The 23,897-nt window shown below is 43.4% G+C and overlaps 1 protein-coding gene and 1 long non-coding RNA gene across 11 annotated transcripts in view; one reads left to right on the top strand and one right to left on the bottom strand.

The window, feature by feature from the left end:
* LOC107387037 (RIMS-binding protein 2) overlaps positions 1 to 23,897 on the bottom strand; it is a 63,376-nt gene that overhangs the window by 11,995 nt on the left and 27,484 nt on the right. For 7 of the 10 annotated variants that reach the window (XM_015961782.3, XM_054730909.2, XM_054730911.2 and 4 more), the window contains 16 exons: positions 18,787 to 18,954; positions 12,791 to 12,874; positions 12,594 to 12,683; positions 12,386 to 12,508; positions 12,204 to 12,308; positions 11,960 to 12,010; positions 11,049 to 11,081; positions 9,496 to 9,676; positions 7,791 to 7,880; positions 7,146 to 7,348; positions 5,472 to 5,578; positions 5,285 to 5,394; positions 4,356 to 5,213; positions 2,221 to 2,372; positions 1,645 to 2,121; positions 614 to 970 (listed from right to left, as the gene is read on the bottom strand). In XM_015961782.3, coding sequence (XP_015817268.3) covers positions 614 to 970; positions 1,645 to 2,121; positions 2,221 to 2,372; positions 4,356 to 5,213; positions 5,285 to 5,394; positions 5,472 to 5,578; positions 7,146 to 7,348; positions 7,791 to 7,880; positions 9,496 to 9,676; positions 11,049 to 11,081; positions 11,960 to 12,010; positions 12,204 to 12,308; positions 12,386 to 12,508; positions 12,594 to 12,683; positions 12,791 to 12,874; positions 18,787 to 18,954 — 3,189 coding nt within the window. The remainder of the gene's footprint in view (positions 1 to 613; positions 971 to 1,644; positions 2,122 to 2,220; positions 2,373 to 4,355; positions 5,214 to 5,284; positions 5,395 to 5,471; positions 5,579 to 7,145; positions 7,349 to 7,790; positions 7,881 to 9,495; positions 9,677 to 11,048; positions 11,082 to 11,959; positions 12,011 to 12,203; positions 12,309 to 12,385; positions 12,509 to 12,593; positions 12,684 to 12,790; positions 12,875 to 18,786; positions 18,955 to 23,897) is intronic. The other 3 variants (XM_054730908.2, XM_070555392.1, XM_054730910.2) reach the window with 2 other exon arrangements.
* Positions 9,857 to 23,897, top strand: part of LOC107387039 (uncharacterized) — a 38,177-nt gene continuing 24,136 nt past the window's right edge. Inside the window, exon 1 of the long non-coding RNA XR_001573152.3 lies at positions 9,857 to 10,159. This is a non-coding gene — a long non-coding RNA (uncharacterized lncRNA). The remainder of the gene's footprint in view (positions 10,160 to 23,897) is intronic.

The following is a 23,897-nucleotide window of genomic DNA, read 5'->3' as shown; positions in this document are numbered from 1 at the left end:
CGACAGCACATCACCAACCTTGATACAGATCTACGCTATCATTATCTATATTTACTTCTATTTTAATTCAAAGGCGAACCGTTGAAGACATTAGCTCTAATCTGACAAGCTAACAGCTAATGCTATTTTTAAGACCTTTTAATTCCTGTAAATGTTAAAGAAACCGTGGAATTTCCCTAAAACCATTTCGGATGCAAATAACCACAATTCTGTATAAATAATCAATCAAAATAACTAAACAAAAGAAAACTGATCAAGTAAAATGATACAAAATAGTATTTTCACAAAATGCTTTGAATTATCGGAGTTGTTTTAGAACAGCAGAACCGGTCTAGACCCGTCTGAGTAGGAAGGAGCTCATTTGTGCAGTCAGAACTAATCTTTGTTTCTGTAACAGATATTAGTAGTTTAAACCCTTTTCACAGAAACAATTCATTCTAGTTCATGTTCCCACCTCCCGTCACTTTTATTCCCAGGTTTAAACTATAGGAGGACTTTGCTAAATAGACTAAAACTCACTTCCTGTATTGTTGCTTTATAAATAAATGTGTGTATCGTCGACCCGACCCACTCAAACACCTAGACTCCAAAGGTCTTGATGCACGTGGCTGACCTGCTGCGTCCTACAGTAAGCCGGCTCCTGGTCCTGTCTCAAGAACTCCTCGATGGACACCAGGCGGGTGTTCTCCTGCTCCTCCTCCACCTCCGACTCCAGTGGTGAAGCGGGAGGTCGGAGGACGTTGGTGCTCTGGGGGTTAAGGAGGTCAGTGATCGGAGCTTTGGGCGGTGTCGGGATGCGCTCGGGGGTCTCAAGCTTGGCAACGGGGTCCTCGATGAACTCTGTGATGGATGGGAAAGGACGTATGGTCCCGGGGCTGTCGGTGTCTCTGCGCCGGTCCAATGCTGGTGCAGGTGGCGAAGCTGCTGTAGATAGCTGAGGTATCGTGTTGATGGAAGAGGCCACGTTTACCTGAAGATGAGAGAAACTTTGTTTTTCAGTAGAAGTTTTACAAATGCAGTCCTGGTGTGCAGTAATCTGGTACACCCTGGGTCTTTGTGAGGTGATAAAACACAAATCTAGCTGATTAATGAAAACTCCCAAAACAAAGGTATGATTCCACCTGGCATGGTGAGTTTGATCAATTTATAGTCAGTAAAAATGTGATTAGCAACAAAAGAATGAAATAAGAATCTGAGGTTTGACATTTAATCTGACAGGATTAAAACTGGGTTGTTTTATTCTAACATAGACAGATATGTGTGTACAATAATATTCATAGTTACATCACATCCTGAGCATTAACTGACTTTTGTTTTACCTCACATATTTGTCAGGATATTTAAGAAGTTTTTATCCAACGCTTCTTCTGTTTTCTTACATCCTACTACTTGAAAAAGTAACAAAATATAAATATCTGTTATATTTTTCCCGTCAGTGGTTTAAATACAGATATTTTATTTTAACTACTACTTTTACAGCTCGTTAGTTCGCCCTGAACGGAACCGCTGGAGAGAAAACTCATCCAAAGTTCATCAAATTTCAGGTTTAGATCATTTCTTTCACACAAATAAAGTAAAACAATTCTCTGATCTAAATGATTACATTAGTAAAGGCTTTTTTACAGGGATGGCAGCGTGTTTTACCAGTGGAGAGATGGAGGAGGCTGCCAGTAATGAGGGCTCACACACAGCCAAGGCAGCAGCAGATGATGGGTTAGCCCAGGCTTTCACGTAGGAGGCAGATGAGAGGAGATCTTCTGAGTGGAGCGCATGAGGCGTCTTGGCAGCTCCTCCTACTGCGAGGCCTGGCGTTGGTGTTTCTGATGGAAAAGCACTGGGCAGCACCGAGACTTTGGCAGCAGAGTTTATGTAGGACGGTGGCGGGGGCAAGTTACTGGGAACCATTAGGCTGCAGGGCAGGGGTGGCACAACTGGGGCAGATACAGCTGGGCCTGCCATGATAGCAGCCAACTTGGAGGGCACGTTTACGGGTAAAGAGTCACAAGACTCCCCGTGGGCAGACATGGTGCGGACAGAGAGCTCCTGAGCTGCCTGCAGGGACTGGATCTGGGAGGGGCCCAGCAGGGCACTTCCTGCTGTGGGAGACGCCACCTCCAGCACCTTAGATAGTAGAGCGACAACATTAAAACATCATCAGATGAACATATAGTGCAGATGTACTGACTGAATAAAAACGTCACTCCTTTAAAACACCCTTGCCTTTTTCTTGTCAGCATATATGGTGTACCCGACGACACGGACTCCGTTGGACGTTCCGGCTGCGTCGATGGTGACTGGCAGCCAGCTGATGAGAGCAATCCCAGCAGATGGACCAGGCTCCAGCTGCACATCCAGCGGAGCGTCAGGTGGGCCTGCAAGGATTCAAGTCATTAAGCTACATCAGCAGAAACAACACGTGTTCCTGACTAACACTGGACTGGGTGATCAGCTAGGCTTGTGGGTCTATGACGGAAGCTGCCAACTACTCATCTAAAAGGACATTTGGAATCCCGATACCTGAGTTCCCAGTCTGTGGGCATGGAACTTAAGAACAGTTCAATTATTTAGAGAGAAATAACGATAAAACGTGTAGGATGAAAATGTCAAAAACAAACTGACGTCAAATATAATTCAAGATTAAAGCAACATACAAACTTTCAGGAACATTTTCATTCTTCGGTACAAACAACTGGTTTAATATCAGTAAAGGGAGTAGTCAGTCACGTAGCACCTTTCTATTTAACTTTAATAAAACTCATTCGGTCTAGAGAAACTAAACAGCAGCTGGGATGTGCAGCAGAAACAGCAGTTTACTATCCAAGACCAGCTCATTTTAGATGTTACTGTAGTATTTTGATGAGTTCAGAGACAACAGGTGGAACGCCGAACGGAACCAACAGCAGAACATAAAAGACTCTTTTTACAAACTGTTCCTATGAAGACAATTCTCTGGGCGGGGAACATCTTCAAGTAACCAAGGTATGCAGAACACCGTCTATGGATCAGAACATGGATCTTGAAGCAGATGGACCACAGCAGCAGAAAACCTCCTGTCAGCTAAGAACAGGCTAAAATTCACACAGGATCACCAGAACTGGACCAGAGGAGACTGGAAAACCCTCTCCTGGTCGGATGAGTCTGGATTTCAGCTGCAGCACTCAAATGCTTGGCTCAGAATTTTGTGTTACCAGCATGAAAGCACGGATCCATCCTGCCTTGTAGCAGCACTGCAGGCCGGTATTGACATAATGGTATGAGGGATGTTTTTGTCCCACTGTAGGCCCCTGAGAACCAGCTGAGTCTGGTTTAAAACCATAGTCTAGCTTCTTAAGAGGCAGCTAAAGCATGGCTGGTCTGTGATCAACACTGTACACTAGGGGTGTGTATTGGTGAAATTCTGGCGATACGATATGTATCACGATACATTGTGATACATTCAGCCAGACGATATTAGTGATTTTTTTTAGACTGAAATAATTGTATCTGAACCATAATAGAGGGGCTTAAATTTTAGTGGTGGAAACAAAACCCATTCCACACGTCTGCTAATTAGCGGTCGGCGTTTGAATTGCACCAAAAGAAAAGAAAATACACAAATTTTTGCATGTAAATTCATCCAAAAATTCGATATATGGCTTATGAATACCGATATAATATTGCAGGAAAAAATATCCCGATATATTGCCATATCGATATTTTCTTACATCCCTACTGTACTTATTAACTTCCATTATACTTTTAAGCCTAACATTCTAGTGGTGGTCCTATTCAGATTTTTTAAGTAGTTTAAGTATTTTTTAATGTAGTTCTTGCATTTTTTTTTGTTTCAAGACTACAAATGGAAATTAGCGTCTTGCTAAATTTGGTGTATTTGGCTTTTTTTTTTGTATGTTCAATAACATGTACTGTCCTGAATAAATCAAATTCTCTCTGTGTTCTGTCATCACAACATTATGACTCACAAAATGCTCCGCTCAAGTAACGGTTTCAGTCACTATCATCTAAACAAGGTGTGCACATCGAGGATACAGACAGATGGACGCTAAATGTTGTTTTAACAAAGACCAAGTACGGCAACTAAAAGCTAACTTTTGTTTTGATATTTTTTTAAAGCATCTGAACTTCTTTTCTTGCTTTCTAAACGGATTTTCCTTCTCATCCAAGAAGCTTTTTCAATCCTCAGTTCAAACTGAGAAAGCTTCATAAAAAAACTCCTAAAATCACAAAGTCCTACATGACTGGGTCTAGAACCACATAACAGCTAAATATCTGTGACAACAGCAGTCGCGCGTGATCATGGGTAGATGTTACACCGATATCTCATGTAAAATTCAAAAAACATTCCAGATCCTGACCTGCCATCAGCGTGTTGAAGGTGATTATAGCACTTCTGTGCTCCCGCCGCTCCGCAGGCAACTCCCACGGTGTTCTGTGTGGCCGCGCCTCCACTTTGACAGTGTACTGCAGGCTGGGCGAGAGGTTATTTAGGCACAGTGAGTAGCAGCCAGCCTTCACCAGCTCACACTCTTCCTCGTTCAAAGACACAATGTGCACATAGTTGCTGTTGCTGGGCAGCCAGGTCAGGTTGGCAGAAGTGGCGGTGATTCCGTCCACGTGCAGCTGCGTGGGCGCCACGCTAACGTCCCGACCGACCAGCATGCTGCAGCGGAGCTGGTCCGAGAGGCCTTTCTCTGTCAGGCTCTGAACCGACACACGGTAGGCTTTGAGGTTTATGTCCAGCCGCTCCAGCACCGCTTTGGTCTGGGCACCAAAGGGCACGTTGATCCGCAGCTCCTGGTCCACGTACACATTATAGCTCCACACATTGCCCCACCCAGCCGGCACCAGCGGAGGGTCCCAGCCAATGATGATGCTCTTGGCAAGCTGCTTGATGAGAGTGAGTTTACGTGGGTAAGGCACAACATCCACTCCCACCTCCTCCAAGTCCAAGTCCAGGCCGTTGGTGAGGGGGGCTGGGACAGCCAAGGCTGATGCTGAATCTGACAGGGTCGAGGGGGGGCCAGAGGTGGCTGAGGCGCTGACTCCCACGTGGAGGTGATGCTGGTGGCTGGCACTGTGCAGGCTGCTGTCTAGCAGGGAGTTGTGGGATGCGTCTCCCGTCTCTGGATGGTGAGCGCCCATCACATCGTCGTCAGACACGCGCTCCACAAAGTTAGAGGGAACCAGCCCTCTCCGCCCGTCCATCAGCTCACCTTAAAGGAATCACAACGACATCTTTAACGCGACGTAAAGCTGCAGACACAGGTCATGAGCCCAGAGGTACCTTCATAGAAACCATCATCATCCATGTCTCCATAGACATAAATATACTCTCCAGCAGTGAGCGGCAGCTCCACCTCCGGATTGTCATTCGGACCGTCGTAAGGATTATAACTGTTGATGGATGTGTGACATCAAATTATCTTCATCACACATTAGCAAACCTGCGCTGTCATGAGTCAGAGTCCTACCTGTATCTGGCAATGAAAACGTGAAGCTTTGGTGCAGCTCGGGTGGCCATGTAAGGTGCTGGAGCCACGTCGATGTCCAACTCCTCCACCTCGCTGGCGGTGTCCACCTGAGAACAAAGAACGGGACTTTGAACAGCTCGTGTTCTTTTTTGAAACCAAGCAAACTGACACAAAGACACCCAACACATCTGCCTTTACCTCCACCCTCTCTGATCCCAAGTAATTAAAAAAAGGGGCAGGATGCCATCTGTCATTTTGTTTATTTATCACAAATGTCACATAAATATGAGAAAAACACAAGAAGAAACTATGAATGTATACTATTTATACCAGTGTCTGGGAAAAACTTTTCAAAGGTAATCACCTACAGCTATTGCTGTATAACCTTTATAATCCAAAGTGCCGAGTGGATTATCTCACTAAATATGAGCTTTGTGTGTTGAGTGGCCAGATGAAAAGACCACCAGCGCTTCCGATCCGTAGCACCTGACTCTGTCCGCACGGAGCGGCGGAAGCCCAGGCAGCAAACCCTAAATATTTATCGTGAGTACAGGTGCAAAGGCAGCACTTGCATAATCAGCTGCATTCTGTACTTGCATCACATGACAAGCAGGTTAAGGAGGGTTTTAATCCATTAAATCCACACAAACAATGTGACTGTGCATGGATGTCTTGGAAATCTTGGTAAGCTAACTGCGTGTCTGTCCAAACGAGGAAGAGGCACACAGTCGGGAATCCTGCACATTTAAAAACATCAAAACAAGCATTTCTATTACCCTCCAATCAGAGCTTTGAACTAACAATCTATTCAGTGTCGGCACGGTTTTTACATTTCACATCCAATGATTCCTGTTACAAGAAAAACTTTTCACGCTGGTATGTTCTTCTGTGCTTGACAAGTACACCAGAAAGTCCATTCTACTGAGTACGGGAGGACGAGGACAGCATTTGGAACGAACTATATTCCGCTGCATCATGGCAACAAGACGGTTAAAAAAAATAACCCGACATAAAAATAAAAGTCTAATTTGTTCCCAAAATATCAAAATAACAACAGAAAAGTATTACTTGTATAATATTTGGTCCACTTTTAATCTAAACTGATAAAATACCAGCATTTCCCACTGTTAAATGAATAAAAAAGATATTTTTCATCAAAACTGAACTATGCTGATTTTATTTTGGTTGCGGGTTAGCTAATTAGCATTTTGAGGGATCGTGAAGAGTAAATCCCAAACACACACAGCACATTTTACAGGTCACACACTTTTTTTTACAACAACTTACAACTTTCTATCTATCTATACTTTTAATATAAAACATTACAGTTATGAGCTCTCTCTCCTGACGTCAGGAGTATAGCGGTTTGCGATGCAATGCATTGTGGGATACTTGCTTTCTCAAGTCCACCGAAGAATGCTTTTATGCATCCTCGATGCAATGGGCGGAGCAAGAACACACCCGGGAACGTTGAGTGAACTTGACACGATACGTATTTGGAACAGTACGTGGGTCATCGTTGATGATGTTTCACAAGGACGTGAGTGAGCAAGTTCAGACAAGTACGCATGTTGAGAAACAGTCTTAAGTTACTGTTTTTGAGATCATGGCAGCTGTGAGTATTTTAATGAAAAGGACAGGTTTGACAGCTCAGCAGTAGTAAATAACAGGTACCTCGTGCGTTGGGCTTGATTTGTGTGGACTGAGGTGTGTGTCTGACTTGGGGGTGAGGTGAGCGCTGCTCTCCGACTTGGTGGAGGAAGACTTGCTGACGCTGATGGTGGGCAGCTCTCTGTGTTTGGTGACAGGCGAGCGCTCCACTCTGGAGAATCCTGCAGCATGGGGGGTGGAGCCTAGGCGCAGGGCAGCGGCCACATCTAGCAGGAAGAGGAAGAAGAAGAAGAGGTCAACAGGTGCCCTGGGTGGTGGCTGAGCCCTGCAGCGGGTTAACTGGGATGTCCAAGACCTGTCAGGGGGGTGGGACCACTAGCTGACATGCAGGAGGCTCAAGGTTGAACATGGCTGATTAAAATGGTGGAGAGAGGAAAAAAAGAATCCCGTCTCCATCTGTTTGAGGTCAGAGGTTACACTACCTTGTGCGGGTGTGTGTCACACCACAACCGTTAAGGGGCTTAACTGGTTCTCAGGCGTGTCGCACTTCATCCTGTGAGCTCCAAGTCTCATCATCATCCTCGTGATGAGAAGCACAGACTTGGTGTTTGACTCTTACAATGATAGTGGAGTGAGATGACGGGTCGGAACATGCCCAACACAAAGCACGAGTGACAGAGACAGAGAGCGGGCCGAGCCGATCATTACCCTCAGGGCAGGAGAGAGTGTCCCCCCCCTCGAGACTCCAGAAGGCTATCTCACCCAGGGACACCAAATCCAAAGTGCCACCAGCACAGTCTACAACACATGAGCGTAGGAGAAAGAAGGTGGGTACATCTGTGGGACACAGCAGGAGAGCAGCTCTGGACTCTTGTTACATCAAAGGCTGGGATTAATTTAAATGGGTGTTCTATAAATATCAGTATAGGGATAAAAAGAGAGATTACTGTGAGAGTATTATTGATATTTGAAAAATATAAACTGGTTTCAAAATAAGATAGATAGATAGATAGATAGATAGATAGATAGATAGATGATAGATAGATAGATAGATAGATAGATAGATGATAGATAGATAGATAGATAGATAGATAGATAGATAGATAGATAGATAGATAGATAGATAGATAGATAGATAGATAGATAGATGATAGATAGATAGATAGATAGATAGATAGATAGATAGATAGATAGATAGATAGATAGATAGATAGATAGATAGATAGATAGATAGATAGATAGATAGATAGATAATAGATAGATAGATAGATAGATAGATAGATAGATGATAGATAGATAGATAGATAGATAGATGATAGATAGATAGATATAGACAGACAGATAAATATAGATTATTGCTATCGTACCCTTTGACAGCTTTCTGAAGGGCCTCTGTTCTGAGAAACAGAGTTTAGGTAATTTAACTAAGCTTTAAACGTAGATAATGATTAATATTCTGTCTATTGTTTACAAAAGGTGTTTCACCAGCAGCAGTAAAATGAGGTCAACTCCAGCAGGAATTTCCACCAAACAAAGACTGGAGTTGGATTTAAATAACGGCAACTTTGGCTGTATGTGGACTAGATGTCACTCAGAAAGCTATCTATGAGCAGGATATGAATTTTTAAACAGAAACACGCTTCAAAATGAAAAATAATTTTTTGCATTTGCCATGTATTCCAACGCTAGCAGGAGTTTTATTAGAAATAATTTCAGAACACAAGGAAATTGTAACTGAACAGATTAGTTTGATTTTGTTTCCTTAAAGTGTGTGTGCTCATTAATATTTTTGTTTGCAAAACAGTCCTTTTTTCACTTGTTTAATATTAAATGATGACATTTCTTAAGTTATAACAGTTCTATGGTCGATACAAAAACATGTTTATGAGGTCTTTTCACTAAATCCCTCTCACATGAAAAGATTTCAGCTGTTTTATTCTTAGATTTCAGTACCTTCCAGAATGAGTCGTTTCAGAGCTGTGTCACTTTAAGAAAACCAGCTGGAAATGGCCACGCCCACCCTTCCCCTGCTCGGGCTGCTATAAGCTGAGAAGCTCCGATATTCGGGAGGAGCTGGGTAGAGCCTCTGCTCCTCTAGCATGGAGAGGTGGTTCTATTCTGATTTCCAACAAGGACTCGTTGAAACTGCTTGTTTTAGGAACAGATTCCTAAAACTAAACACTGGCAGAAAACAGATGAATGTGTTTTTTTATGTTTGGAGTGCTTGTAGAGGCAGTAAAGAGCCACATGGCGGCATAAACAGATACAAAATGACAATTTTGCCAATGTCACCTATAGAGGATAAAACAAATAGAAGTTGTAGTAAGAAATCAATATTTTTCCTTTCTTTTTCCTTTTGTTTTACCTTTATTAGAACACGTGACCTTGTTGAGACACAGGGCCTGATCCTCACCTCGCTCTGTTGTCAGCCCCACCCCGTTGGCCAGAACAGACAGGCTGGGATTGTTGAGGAGGCTGGAGCTGGCCAGGTCCACTTTCGAAGCCTGAAGGCGAAACTTCTCCAACTCCTGGGACAACAAGCCGAACTGTTCGCTTTGGCTGCGGCATTTCTCCTCCAGGTCTCGTACCTTCGACTGCACGCAACACGCAGAACAATCAGGAAACATAATAGAAAAAAAAAGGCTGGAAAAAGTCCCTTTCCAAAACTACTGGAGAGAACTGATCCTGATGTGATAATGGGAAAGTGAAATGTTCCTTTTAATCAGTCATAATAAGGATAAACTGCAGCAAAATTAGGCACGTGTCCTGCGGAAACCTTTTCATGTCCCCAATTTTGATGATTAGAATTTGCTTTGTGAACCTTTAACTTCACTTTTAACACAATAGATAGACAATGCAGTAACCACACACTGCTTCATTAAAGTTGGTACAAGTTTCACACTGCAAACTACTCCAGAACCAGTGGGAAGAGGAGGGGTAAATAAGGACAAGCAGTGGGACGGTTTTGATGGAATAATATTTGTCAGACAACCTTTTACGGCTTGTGTGACGCTACGTGTGCTTCGTATCACACCCACTGAGACAAAGCAAGGTTGTTTGTCAGAACTCTGTATCAGGTAGGTGCACAGCTATACTTCAGTTTCTACATGTGGAGGATTTCACTTTCGGCTGTGGTGGGAGTTTTCTAGCAGGCTGGTTTGAACAAAGCATGAAACTGCCTGAAAAAATGTTTCCTGTTAGCTCTCACCTAACAAAACACCAAGCAGAAGGCGGTTCTCTATAACATTTACTGAATAATCTTTTAAACCTGGAATGAAGACGGTGAAAAACAGCGATCTGATGTGTTGTGTGCATGAAACAAGATCAACAAATGCGATGAATGTGGCGGGTGTTCTCAGCGCAGCTGGAAGAGTTAAGGGTGTCACAGATCTGCTTTCTGGCCTCGGGTCAATGGCCTGATATAAAAATACTTTGGTAACTAAACACTGTTTCACACTAAATACCGCACGGCTTGTAATTCCTACATGCAGTGTAACTCCATGTGCAAAAGTGGGATTAAATTAAAGCAGTGGGGGTTGGTTTTCTATCTCAGTGGGTCTGGGGAGGTTAGGTGTCTGGGGGTAGATTATTGACTCAAGGAGGACATGAAGTACCTGCATGCAATCCAGCGTACTCTGGTTAGCAAGAACACAGCACACAGGACACACAGAGTTATAAAAAACAAACACATGCTAGCAGGAATTGCAACTTTGGTTTTTTAATACATTAGAAAAACAGAAGTCAGAGGCAGAATCACTAGAATGTCTCTTCAATTTCAATCAACTTTGGCCTGATCAGCTTTGGAAAACGTGTTTTTAAGTGTGATAAAGGCTGTTTGCTGACCAGACTCGGAGGAAAAGAGACTTTCTCCTGTGATGCTTTGAGTTTAAACGGAGACAGAAAGTGAGAGAAATGAAAAGGAAGGAAGTGAGCCGTTTTTAAAAAACACCAGCAGCTATACTCTACCAGCTCCCTCCGCAGCACAAGCTGAGTCAACTCCTAAAATAAAACACACACTTCTTAAGCACCAAACTCGGAAAACAAAGAAATAACAACACTCATAACTACAATGTTTAAGCAGGATGAGATTTTTGGAGGAATTTACGAAAGCGCTTTTTTGTCAAAATCATTAGCCAATCAGACAGAAGGGGAAGGGTAGGGGGCGTTCAACTGTCACCTGGATTTATTTTCTTACAAAGTGCAGAACAACAGAGACACCATCTGTTCAAACGGCTATACAGACACACCGCTGCTTCACACACACGAGCTTTCTGCTGCAGCGACCCCAGATGGGACTGTTATAACACTAAAGGTCTCAAATGACCTTTCTCAGTGGCCTAGTGGTAGAGTGTCCGCCCTGAGACTGGGAGATCAGGGTTCGATTCCTGGTCGGGTCATACCAAAGACTTTGAAAAAATGGGACCCAATGCCTCCCTGCTTGACACTCAGCATAAAGGGGTTGGATTGGGGGGTTAAACCACCACACAGTTCCCGAGCGCGGCTGTGTCTGCAACTCACCGCTCCCCCAGGGGATGGTCAAATGCGGAGAATAAATTTCGCACACACATCAGTGTGTGTGACAACTAATGGGACTTTTCACTTTAACTTTAAATAAAAAGTGAAGTAATAAAATGTCTTTTCCTCATACACAACTGGGTGAAAATTCTTGCTATTGTTGTTTGGTAATGGAGATATCTCTCTTCTCTAATAGCAGCAGCCCGTACTGGTAGCATTTATTTAACCTTATAAATCAGCTTTAAAATGAGCAGAAACCTCAGGAATTCACAATATGATGATTTAAGTTCTGCATGGTGAAAAATAAGCATTTGTTTGTAGTTCTACTGTGAGGAGGAGTCATGATAGAGGAGCAAACTCACCTCCAGCATCTGAACCACGCCTTCGTGTTCCCTCTTGGCAAATAACTGAGCCTAGATTAAAAAACATAAAAAAATAATAATAAAAAAAAAAACCTTTAGAACAATGGATCAAGCCGCGCTTCCACATCACTGGTGCCCTAAGGTTGCCTCCTGCTGGACAAACTGCCTTATTTGCCTTAATTAAACATCTAGATGATAAAAATAACTAAACCGTGCACACATAGTTGAAGAAGCTGTGTCCTACCCGCTGTAATCGTTTGATTTCATCCTGTTTGAACTTAAGGATAGCCAGTGCCTGCTCATGCTCCAGTTCCAGCTGCTGCCTTCGCTCGGCGACCTCTCGCATATGCTGTCCAGAAAAATAGGGACAAGATGTGAGCAGAGACGGTGTGGCTTACGTCGAGACATACTGGACTTGTGCTGTACCTTTAGGACCTGCTCTAGGTTCTCCAGTTTGGCACGGAGTTTCTGGTTCTCCTCGAGAACTGAATTGTGTTGAGCGGTCACTTCAGAGAGATCTTCCCTCAGCTCCTCATTCTCTGCACGAGTCTGAGAGACGAATGGAGGTTTAAGGTCATCATGGGTCTCTAAAGGTAGAACAGCTGACTGCAGAAGCTGGCGGGGAGACGTTTACCTGGTCGAGCAGCTGTGCCTTCCTCCTGAGGAGTTCTACCTCCTCCTTTAGTTGCTCATTTTGGCTTTGCTCATCCTCAAGCTGGCTCTCCTGTTACAAACCAACAAACCCAGACTTCAGATTCCCTTCATTGGCTTTACTAAGACAGTTAGTAGAAAGTAAAATACGATGAAAGTGTGGCATGATCGGTTGCTTACTAAATCCAGACATCTCTTCTGTCGCTTCTTGACTTCATGCTCATGGTTTTCACATTCTTTTCTCTTCTTGCTCAGCTCACGCTCCTGAACCATCAAACGGCAAAAAGTAACACTGAACCAAACCGACCATTTAAAACAAACTGTAATATGATGAGAAACTATTTTGTTTTCACTTTTCCCAAACAGAGTTGGTTTTCATTTCCATAATGACCTGTGACACACCACCGCTGAGGTATTATAAAGCTTAGCATCCTCTAATTATTCTAAATGCCGTTTACATGCACAAAAAGCACGGGAGAAATCAGCTTATTTCAGCGTGGTCACAGGCACAGGTGCGTTACCGTGGTGACAGGGTGGAGAGAAGCAGACGGGCTAATTTCTGACCACCAACAGCTGATTGGAGGAGATGCTGAACTCCCACCAGTGACAAACGAGCCAGACAATAAAGATAATTAAACCGTCATCTGTGGCGCGATTTCAGGAGATTCAGGTACACCTCTGAAGGTCAAAGTGTGTGTGACTAGGAATGATATAGAATAAAAAAATCAGGTCTTTCACATAAAGACTCTAACCAACCATGATGAGTGAGATGTTTCATGTGTCAGACTGACCCCTACTTCACACTGGAAGCAGAACGGTTTACTCGCAACTTTCGCTGTGTGCCAGTAAGCAACAGAAAAATGTCAGCCGCGGAGCGGCTTCTCTGCCGCGCTACACACTGGACTCGCGAGATCACAAAATCCCTCGAGATTTCAAAGGTCACGGTTTGTTTATGCCATCCGCCATAAAGCCAAAAAATGGAAATCACGTTTGATATTGCTGTTTGATGTCATATATGATGTTGTTTCGCTCCACTGCCAGGATTAAAGCCATGAAAAACACACCGCTGCACTTCTGGAACGATGCTGGGACTAAATAAGCTGTTAGGTCACTTGTAATGATGTAATCTACATAGATATGAAATCGCATCACTGCAGTTGTCTTATTGGCACAGAAGGTGGATTCCATCAAGGTGCGAGTCGACGGATCAGCACGGACTGGGATAGATTAATTACGCCATTACTGGATCTAGAGGGGTTGAAGACCAACAGAACTCTTAAGGCAGAGAGGAAATAATTTCTGTCTGTCCTCAAAACAATTCTTATCTGAATCTGGTGCCCTTGGAGCCTGTGAGGCTGAAGTGTAAACTCCCCTCAGAAGAAATGTGGAATACTGCCGTTGCTATGGAAACTCTTTCTCCCTATCCCAGCCTGGGCGGGACTGTGACCGGTGAAGGCCGTGGAACCGTATCTAGGAGTCACTGTGCCCTCTAACCCATTATCTCCCTCCCCTGTCCAAACGGAGGTGATGGGCGCTGCTCCATGCGGCTGCACGCACTGAAGTGAGGAGAGTCTCAACACCACCTCCCCACCTAGTGGACACTTATGTTGTGTAATGTTTGAAGTCTGTGTACATATCTGTCTGAGGTGTTTTTTTCCATAGCAAAGCTACCCTCTCTGTTGAGGGTAACTCTGAAGTGCCTTTTTTCCCTCTCCCAACTCTATCCTCATATAAACCCTTTTGATCTATTACGGTAGGGCGACTCGGGTTGCAAATGACCACAGTCACCAACTCTTGTCATGTGTCTATGTATGTATGTCTGATCTCAGAATTGTGTGTACTGAAATGCTAATTTCCCTCTGGGATTAACAAAGTATTTTTGAATTGAATTGAATTTCAAAACTACTGAGGTTTTTACCTATGTACATGTCGATGGTTTTTACACTGAAATCGTGTGTGATTTTCTGTCTAGCCCTATGTTCAGGGGTGTCGCACCCGTATGGGATGTGGGGGATGCAACACCCACACTTTTCTTATTGAGATCGTTCAACTGACACCCTGACTTTTCCAGCTGTTTTGCTCACCTCCACACCAGTCTGGTCTCTTTACGTCGCACTCACTCTGTTTGCCTCATCTCCTTCTTCCCCTCCCTCTTCTGACAGCCGATGTCGGGTTTCAAGGAGAGCAGGAGAGCAGGAGAGGGAGGGACGGTAGAGCTAGACTGAATTCATAATTTTACATCTTGACATTAGCTGTACAAAGTCTGAGTTTGATAATGTGAAGCACAATAATTTGCAGAGGTTTATAACAGGCGCGGCGCCAGGTTTTCATTTTTGGGTGGGCCACGGTAATTCTAGACGGACCTTAATAAGCAGTGACTTCAGTGAAGCAGGCAGGTCGTGCTAGAAAATTTTGTTTAAAAAGACGTCATAAATGTGTTCCCCCGTCATTTTTATTTCTAAAATATGAAGTAAAAACTCACAATTTAATTTTAATTCATTTGTCATTAATATTTAGTCTACAGCCGTGCGTTAAGTGGACCATCTTCCAGTAAAAGCAAAGCATCCAGCCCACCTCTCCAAATGCGTAAAATGTGCCGCTAGTTAGGCGCGCCGCCCGCTCCGTCAGCTACGTCAGCCCAGACAAGAGCAGAGCAACTAGAGAAAGAATAGAGGATAATTCTGTCTGGATGTGGATGGAGATTACATTTTACAGCAGCCTGATCATCATTTAAATACGTAAACCATCACCTGTCTTCTAGTCCACGCTATCAGCATTATTTTAATTGGTGTGTGTGTGTGTGTGTGTGTGTTTTCCACTTCAAACACTGGTCTAACCAACCAGACCAGCGTGTCCAGTAACATATTAATGTTACAATTAAACAGTTTCACTTCATGTAGGCTAGGAACGTTTCACCTGCCGTGGCCCGACCGCTTCTGCTCCACATAAACTTTGTGCGTGATCAAATGTCTCTACAGGTGCTTTCTGAGCTGAAGAGGCTATTCTGCCTCAGACTGGATGCGTCATGCGTCTCCATATTAGAGACGGGAACAAGCGCTGTTCAGCCAAAGTTTCGTAATTTCATAAAAAGAACATTTTTCCAAGTGACACATCCCTCAGAGAGACCGGGTTTCTTGTTCTTTCAAAACAGCCAGCATCCTTGAGTTTATCCGTCAAAATAAACAGTTGAATGGAAATATCTATAATCTGCCATTTAACTGTTTTACCTTCTTGTGAAGATTGTTGCAAAGAGAAACAATTAAACTTGATTAACCCCAGAGCCATGAGCACCGCTGACTGTAAATGAGGGGGAAACGATTTAATCGGATCCTTTTCTTTTCAACATGGTTTAATGTAAAGTTTCATTCAGTACAAACTTTAGTTGCACCAATCTAACGAGACAGTGTCTGGATTTGTATTCTGAACAGTTTAAACATGTTTAAAACGGAGACATGCGTGATGCATCTAAAATTCGCACCTGCTCCGCTATTATGGAAATTTAACTAACAAGATGAATAACATGAAATTATTTTGGGCACAGAAAACATCCCCCACACTTTTGAAAAGCTTGCAACGCGCCTGCCTATGTTAACTGAAGAAATTGTCATGTCCATAGTGGCTCATGGCAAAAATACAACCCGAACCTTTCTGTAGCAGCACGGCGCTTCTGGGACGAGCCTGAAAATTTCCGCAACGCGGCTGGTTTGAATCACACCCATAGACTATAATGGATTCTATTTGAAGCAGTGACGTTCTGCTGCTGTTCCACGACGCTGATGCTTCCAGTGTGAATTAGGGGTCACACTGATGCCAAGAACCAGAAAAAACAAAACAGCTTTAATCCTTTGTTTACGTTAGACTGGATTGCAACGACTGCAACCAACAGCAAAGGTTCAGGGTCAACACCTGACTGGAACCTTTTCGTGTGGACTTTGCACGATTGTTCCATGTGTACAGACTACAGACTAAAAGCATGCATGTTACAATAAAGCAGCAATCCGGAGCTTTCCCCACTTCAGCAATTCTGTTTGATTTTTTTTCTAAAAGTTTGTAAAAGTCTCACCCTGCACTGTCACATGATGTAGGCATTTCTTTTGCTAAGCCTGCCCCGTAGAGCCCCTTGCAATTTAAATTGAATCCCGCTCAGCCACCAGTGTTAGACATCCGCTTACGTACAGATGTCAATCACAGAGCAGGCGCACAACATTGCGGACGTACCTAGACTGATGCAGATTTGGCAACACTTCTCATGGACTAGTACATCTTTATAATTTATACATGAATAAATAGCATAACATGAGAATAATAACAACAATACTTTTGATACCTGTTGTTGCTCCTCCTTGAACCGTCACCTTATCGTGGTGGAGTTTGAGTGCTGGCCGTAGAACTGTGAAGCAGCTCTATACCCTTGCAAGGGTGATGGAGGGGGCATGGGAGTTTGCCCAACCAGTCCACATGTGTTTTGTGGATTTGGAGAAGGCTTATGACCGTGTCCCCAGGGGCGCTCTGTGGGGGACGCTCCAGGAGTATGGGGTGGGTGGCTTTTTGTTAAGGGCCATTCAGTCCCTGTACCAGAGGAGCGTGAGTTTGGTCCGCATAGCCGGTAGGAAGTCGGACCTGTTCCCGGTGAAGGTTGGACTCCGCCAGGGCTGCCTTTTGTCACCGGTTCTGTTCATAAATTTTATGGACAGAATTTCTAGGCACAGCCGTGGTGTGGAGTGTGTCGAGTGTGGTGGCAGGAGAATCTCGTCTCTGCTTTTTGCAGATGATGTGGTCCTCCTAGCTTCATCCAGCTCTGATCTTCAGCTCTTGCTGGGTAGGTTCGCGGCCGAGTGTGAAGCGGCTGGGATGAGGATCAGCACCTCCAAATCTGAGACCATGGTTCTCGACCGGGAAAGGGTGGCTTGCCAACTACGGGTCGGGGGAGAGGTCCTACCTCAAGTGGAGAAGTTTAAGTATCTCGGGGTCTTGTTCACGAGTGAGGGTAGGAGGGATTGGGAGATCGACAGGCGGATTGGTTCGGCGTCTGCAGTGATGCGGACGCTGAGCCGATCTGTCGTGGTGAAGAGTGTGCTGAGCCAGAAAGCCAGGCTCTCGATTTACCGGTCGATCTACGTCCCAATCCTCACCTATGGTCATGAGCTTTGGGTAATGACCGAAAGAACGAGATCGCGAATACAAGCGGCCGAAATGAGTTTCCTCCGTAGGGTGGCCGGGCTCAGCCTTAGCGATAGGGTGAGGAGTTCGGACATTCGGGAGGGACTCGGAGTAGAACCGTTGCTCCTCTGGGTCGAAAGGAGTCAGTTGAGGTGGTTTGGGCATCTGGTCAGGATGCCTCCTGGACGCCTCCCTGGGGAGGTGTTGCAGGCATGTCCTGCCGGCAAGAGGCCCCCGGGTCGACCCAGGACACGTTGGAGCGGTTACATCTCCAATCTGGTCCGGGAACACCTTGGGGTCCTGCCGGAGGAGCTGGTGGAGGTGGCTGGGGCGAGGACGGTCTGGGGCTCCCTAGTTGGAATGCTGCCCCCACGACCCGGACCCGGATAAGCGGAGGAAGACAACGACGACGACCTGTTGTTCGGCTAGAGGTGTGGGTTCATGAATGCATAATCAGTGAGGAGAGGGGCTTAAGGTGCAATATAGTTTTTGCACTTCTGAAGTTTTTAATTGGTGATTTTAAATTGTCTTGAGATGTGAGAGTTCGTGGCTGCTAGTCTCTAAGATGGACTGAGGACCCGTGCAGGTTCTTCACCACCTCTCAGAACCTGCTTCCCACAACCCTGAGCAGGCAGAAACCAGCAGGTTTGCAGAATGGGCTAATGGGTTACAGGTGTTAGCTGCAGCACTCTTTGTGGTCTAGGAGCAAGGATTCACCCAGATAAAAGCTTGATAATTCGGAAATTTACCATGTTTGTGAACTCTTACATAATAATTTCTACAATCAAGCAATGTTTCACAAAATCTTTACTGTTTTCTCAACTGACAAACTTTGCTCTGCTTCAGTTTTGCAATAATTTCAGACAAAACAAACATACACAGTAGTGGCTGCTACTGTTGTTTATTATGTGGTTTTTCCTATTTTGCTTTCAGACAAAAAATGTCTGGAAAATGATAAAAACTCTGGTCAGTAAAAGGAATAATTTCTGATTGTGGCTAATGCAGGCTGTTCCTACCAGAAACAGTAGGCGCTGCTCCTCAGCAGATCCCTCCTGATGGGAGGGGATCGGGCTAAGGCCCGGTGGGGGCGTCACTTGTAGCCACGACTGCTCCTTTTCTGAACAAGTCTTCTCACACCCGGACAGACCTTCATCTAATCCCCCACACAGGGTCTCTCCTAAAACCTGAGAAAGACAATAATTCAGTTGGAAAACATCCTGCTTTAATCCTGAAAACAGAGAAAATGGGTGAAGTGGTGTGAACATTAACATTTATATAACTCTAGAAAGATCAGCAGTAAACACCAATTCGCTGCCATCATTGCTATGTCCTCAAAAAGTACAGATTGCTAAGTTTTGGCAGTTTGTGCTTCTTACAGCTAATACTGGCACGTTTGAATAATTTTGCACCTGTACCCAACTTATTACCAACCAAACTGAAGACCATATCTGAGTTTCCAACGTTAATCTCTAGGTTTTAGTCTAACTTCCAATTACTGAAAACTCGTTCTACCTCCTGAGCTACTGCAATCCCAAAACTGTGCTAGTGCAGCCAGACCATAACCCAATAACAGGATCAGTTCGCTAATTCATGTGTAACCAACTCATTCATGTCAGCTGCTATTAAAAAAAGTTCATAAAATCTTTGTGTAAAGACTTGCAGGTTGTCTTTGGTAAACTTATAACAATTTTATTTATAATTAAAGGCCTATTGAGGCATTCCTGATGATGAGAAATGATTAAGTTAAAGCAGTTTTGGTCAAATCATGAAAACCCCACGAGCGTCACACAATATTATAAGATCTCATGTGATCTGTTAGCACTTGAATTTGTTGTGAACTAGTCTTAGCTAAACATTTAGCTCAATATCAGTCAAATTTATAATGATTTTTGTGTGTGCTTAGGTTGAGTGTCTTAAATGGACTGAATCGAAAAGTTATCCAGTTGTATTTAATTAAATCAGTCGTTTTTCAGATACTTTGTTAACAGAAATATTTAGACTCGCATAATAATTTTCTAACTACATTTATCAGTCAGGAAGATCAACCGTTTCCGATATGTGCGCTTGCTCAGGCATCTCAGCAGAACCAACAGGTCAATGATATGTCAGAGAAGTTAGGTGAGGCCTTCTCAGGTTTATCTTTCGGAAACCAGACCAGATGGTGTTAGCGGTGCAACAAAAGGCTAGCAGGCAGCACCACAGTAATGCTGTTGGCTCCTGGACAGCAAAACTATGATGGCTTTTAGCAAGTGTGCAGCTAATTAATTCTGTCCTTGAGTCGTTTTAGTGGTCATTAAGATTTTGACACATCACAGGTGCCGGCACATCAGGTGATCCTTGCGCTCTGGCAAAACTCCCACCCTGTATGTGGTCAGACGTAGATAAACCAGCCAATCCTCAAGGGATTTCTAATTAGCTCGTGGCACTTCCTACTGTACACACTGAGTGGTCTGGATTAGGTTTGTGGTATTTAGCTGCTACAATCTTGCACTGGTGCACAAAACCAGGAGAATGTACTTCCTTTGTGATCAGCAATCCTGAACGTTATTCAACAACGTTCAACACTTTTATAGAAATTAGTTTCATTTTAAATTAAGAAATTAAAGTAAATTTTTTTGGGGGGAGGGGGAGGGGGGGGGGGGGTAATTTTGAGAATTTGTAAAACATCAGAAGTATTTCATTCAAAATTGCTAAAGCTGGAAACCCTTAAAAGAGCAACTGGTTTTCTAACAGGAATGTGAGATCTAAAAATGGTGAGTTAGGAGCAAATATAGTCAGGGTTCAGGCAACATGTGATATAAATCTGACATGGTTCTGACGAATGAACTCTGAGGCTGGAATATTACATAATGCAGCATTTATACAATAACTGGCACAGAGAGCCTCTGATCAAAGCTTAAGGTATTACACACACACACACACACACACACACACACACACACACACACACACACACACACACACACACACACACACATCACACTTATACATATGTATATTTGAATATATGCTCTCACACATACACGCAAGTATGTATACTTATGAATATATTTACACACACACACACACACGCACACGCACGCACGCACGCACGCACACACACACACACACACACACACACTTTAGGTTTATTTGCCAACACACTAGCTTCATAAAACTGACTTTCATGTTGGTTTTGACCGGCCGGTTGCAATTTAGTGTTTTGCTCGTGCTGTATGTACTACCATGAAAAAGTAAAATTAAAAACTAAGGATGAAATTTTGGGCTAATATCGGTATATATATACACATATATATATATATTCCATCTCACCCTCCCTGGGTGGTCTCATCCTTCCAAGCTCTGGTCCTCTACCAGAGGCCTGGGAGCTTGAGGGTTCTGTGCAGTATCTTAGCTGTTCCTAGAACAGTACTTTTCTGAACTGAGATGTTTGATTTTGATGTTTTTCCTGGGATCTGCTTTAGCCACTCCTTCAGTTTGGGGGTTACTGCATCGATGACCACAGGCACCACCCATGTCTTCACTTTTCAGGCTTCCTCAAGTTCTTCTTTGAGGCCCTGGTACTTCCCTAGTTTCTCCTGTTTCTTTTTCCAGATGTTGCCATCACTTGGTATTGCCACATCAACCCTAACAGCTGTCCTCTGTTGTTTGTCCACCACCACAATGTCCAGTAGGTTCACCATCACCATTTTGTCAGTCTGGATCTGGAAGTCCCACAGGAGCTTGGCTCCCTCATTCTCAACCACCTAAGAGGGTGTTATCCACTTTGAACTTGGGGCTTCCAGTCAATACTCTGCACAGATGTTGTTGTACACTATACCAGCTACTTGGTTGTTGCAATCCATGTATGTTTTCCCTGCCAGCATTACACCCTGCAGTTACGTGGTGGATTGTCCCAGGCACCTCTTCGCATAGCCTACACCTTGGGTCTTGTCTGGTGTGGTAGATCTTGGCCTTTGTTGCTCTGGTGTTCAGGACCTGTTCCTGTGCAGCCATGATGCATGCCTCTGTGCTGTCCTCCAGACCAGCTCTTTGGTAGGATTGGTAGGATTTCTTGATATCAGCCACTTCAGTTATCTGTCTGTGGGACATCCCATGTAGGGGTTTGTCCTCCCACAATGGTATTTCCAGCGTTTCCTCCTCTGTTCTGACTGAGCACGTCATCTGTCGGGGCCTTGTCCTTAATGTACTTATGGATCTTGGATGTTTCATCCTGGACAGTGGCTCTCACACTCACTAGTCCTTGGCCTCCTTCCTTACGGCTAGTATACAGTCTCAGAGTGCTGGATTTGGGATGGAACCCTCCATGCATGTTTCTGTGGTCTGTATTTCTTCCTAAATATATGCATAGATATGAAATTTTGGGCCAATATCGATTTTCCTATATAAATATAGATGTTAGGGCCAATAGCCAACCAATATTTGCTTATACATACATACATATACATACATATATGTATGTATATGTCTATATATGTATGTATGTATATGTCTATATATATACACATACATATATGTATATATATATATATAGACATATGCATACATATATATACATATACATACATATATGTATGTATATGTCTATATATACACATACATATATGTATGTATATATACATACATATATATATATGTATGTGTATATATATATATATATATATACATACATATATATATACACACACATATATATATATATATATATATACACACACACAAACACACACTCTTGACATATATGCTTCTGAAATCAGCAGACTTTGAACAGACTGAAAACTATGAAAGCTGAATTTATTAATGTCTAGCCTTATTTCTACTAGGTTTTATATTCATATCTATGAATATACACTTTTTATTGGTTACACCTTGCTAGTACCGGGTTGGCCCCCCTTTTGCCTTCATAACTGCCTTCATCCTTTGTGGCATAGATTCAACAAAGTACTCGAAACCTTTCTCAGAGATTTTGGTCCATTTTGACATGATGGCATCACACAGTTGCTGCAGATTTGTCAGCTGCACATCCATGATGTGAATTTCCCGCTCCATCACATCTCAAAGGTGCTCGACTGGATTGAGATCTGGTGACTGTGGAGGCCACTGAGTACAGTGAACTCATTATCATGATCAAGAAATCAGTCTGAGATGATTGGAGCTTTATGACATGGTGCATTATCCTGCTGGAAGAAGCCATCAGAAGATGGGTACACTGTGGTCATAAAGGGATGGACATGGTCAGCAACAATACTCAGGTAGACTGTGGTGTTGCAATGATAACCAATTAGTACTAAGGGGCCCAAAGTGTGCCAAGAAAATGTCTCCCACACCATTACACCACCACCACGAGCCTGAACCTTTTATACAAGGCAGAATGGATCCGTGCTTTCATGTTGTTGTCACCAAATTCCGACCCTACCATCCGAATATCGCAACAGAAATCGAGACTCACCAGACCAGGCAACATTTTTCCAATCTTCTATTGTCAAATTTTGGTGAGCCTGTGTGAATTGTAGCCCAGTTTAAATGCTAAAACGTTGCAGAACTTTACTCCACTAAAAAGCAGCGAGGGTTTATGCATCAAGAACAACTTGTGAGCTACATTTGTATGAGGATCTCCTTAACCAGCTTTATAGGGCCTGAATTCAAACACACAAGGAAGGAACGCTGCCCCTGTCAGGGTGTTTGGATGAAATCATCTGGCAGGGTAAACTTTCATTTTTAAATAAAGGCCTAGAAATCATTGAAGAAATGAACATCACATTTCCATGTTAGATTCAAACTGACTCAGATAAAGCCGTTTTGCGTGTGATTAGCTGTGTTGGCCGATTCTAAAAGCTAGTCAGTTACAGACCACAGATTTTAAAGTGAAAATGCATCAAACTAACTAATATTGGGATCCAACGTAGGATAAATCTCAACAAAATGATGCCAAAGGATTTTCAAACATATGTAACTAAAATGTTGATGTTCAGTCACTAATTTTATTAAAAATACAGCTTGCAAAGAAAATGTTGTTGATAAAATATAACTAAATAAATTGTTGCTGCCACAAACACAGTCAAATTATTAGCTTGTCTAAAGGACAAATAGCTAGAAGAATTACTGTTTAAACAAATCATGGAAAATT

The sequence above is a fragment of the Nothobranchius furzeri genome, chromosome 10 (assembly GCF_043380555.1).
Source record: "Nothobranchius furzeri strain GRZ-AD chromosome 10, NfurGRZ-RIMD1, whole genome shotgun sequence".
In the NCBI taxonomy this organism is placed as follows: Eukaryota; Metazoa; Chordata; class Actinopteri; order Cyprinodontiformes; family Nothobranchiidae; genus Nothobranchius; species Nothobranchius furzeri.
This window is presented reverse-complemented; position numbering and strand designations above follow the sequence as displayed.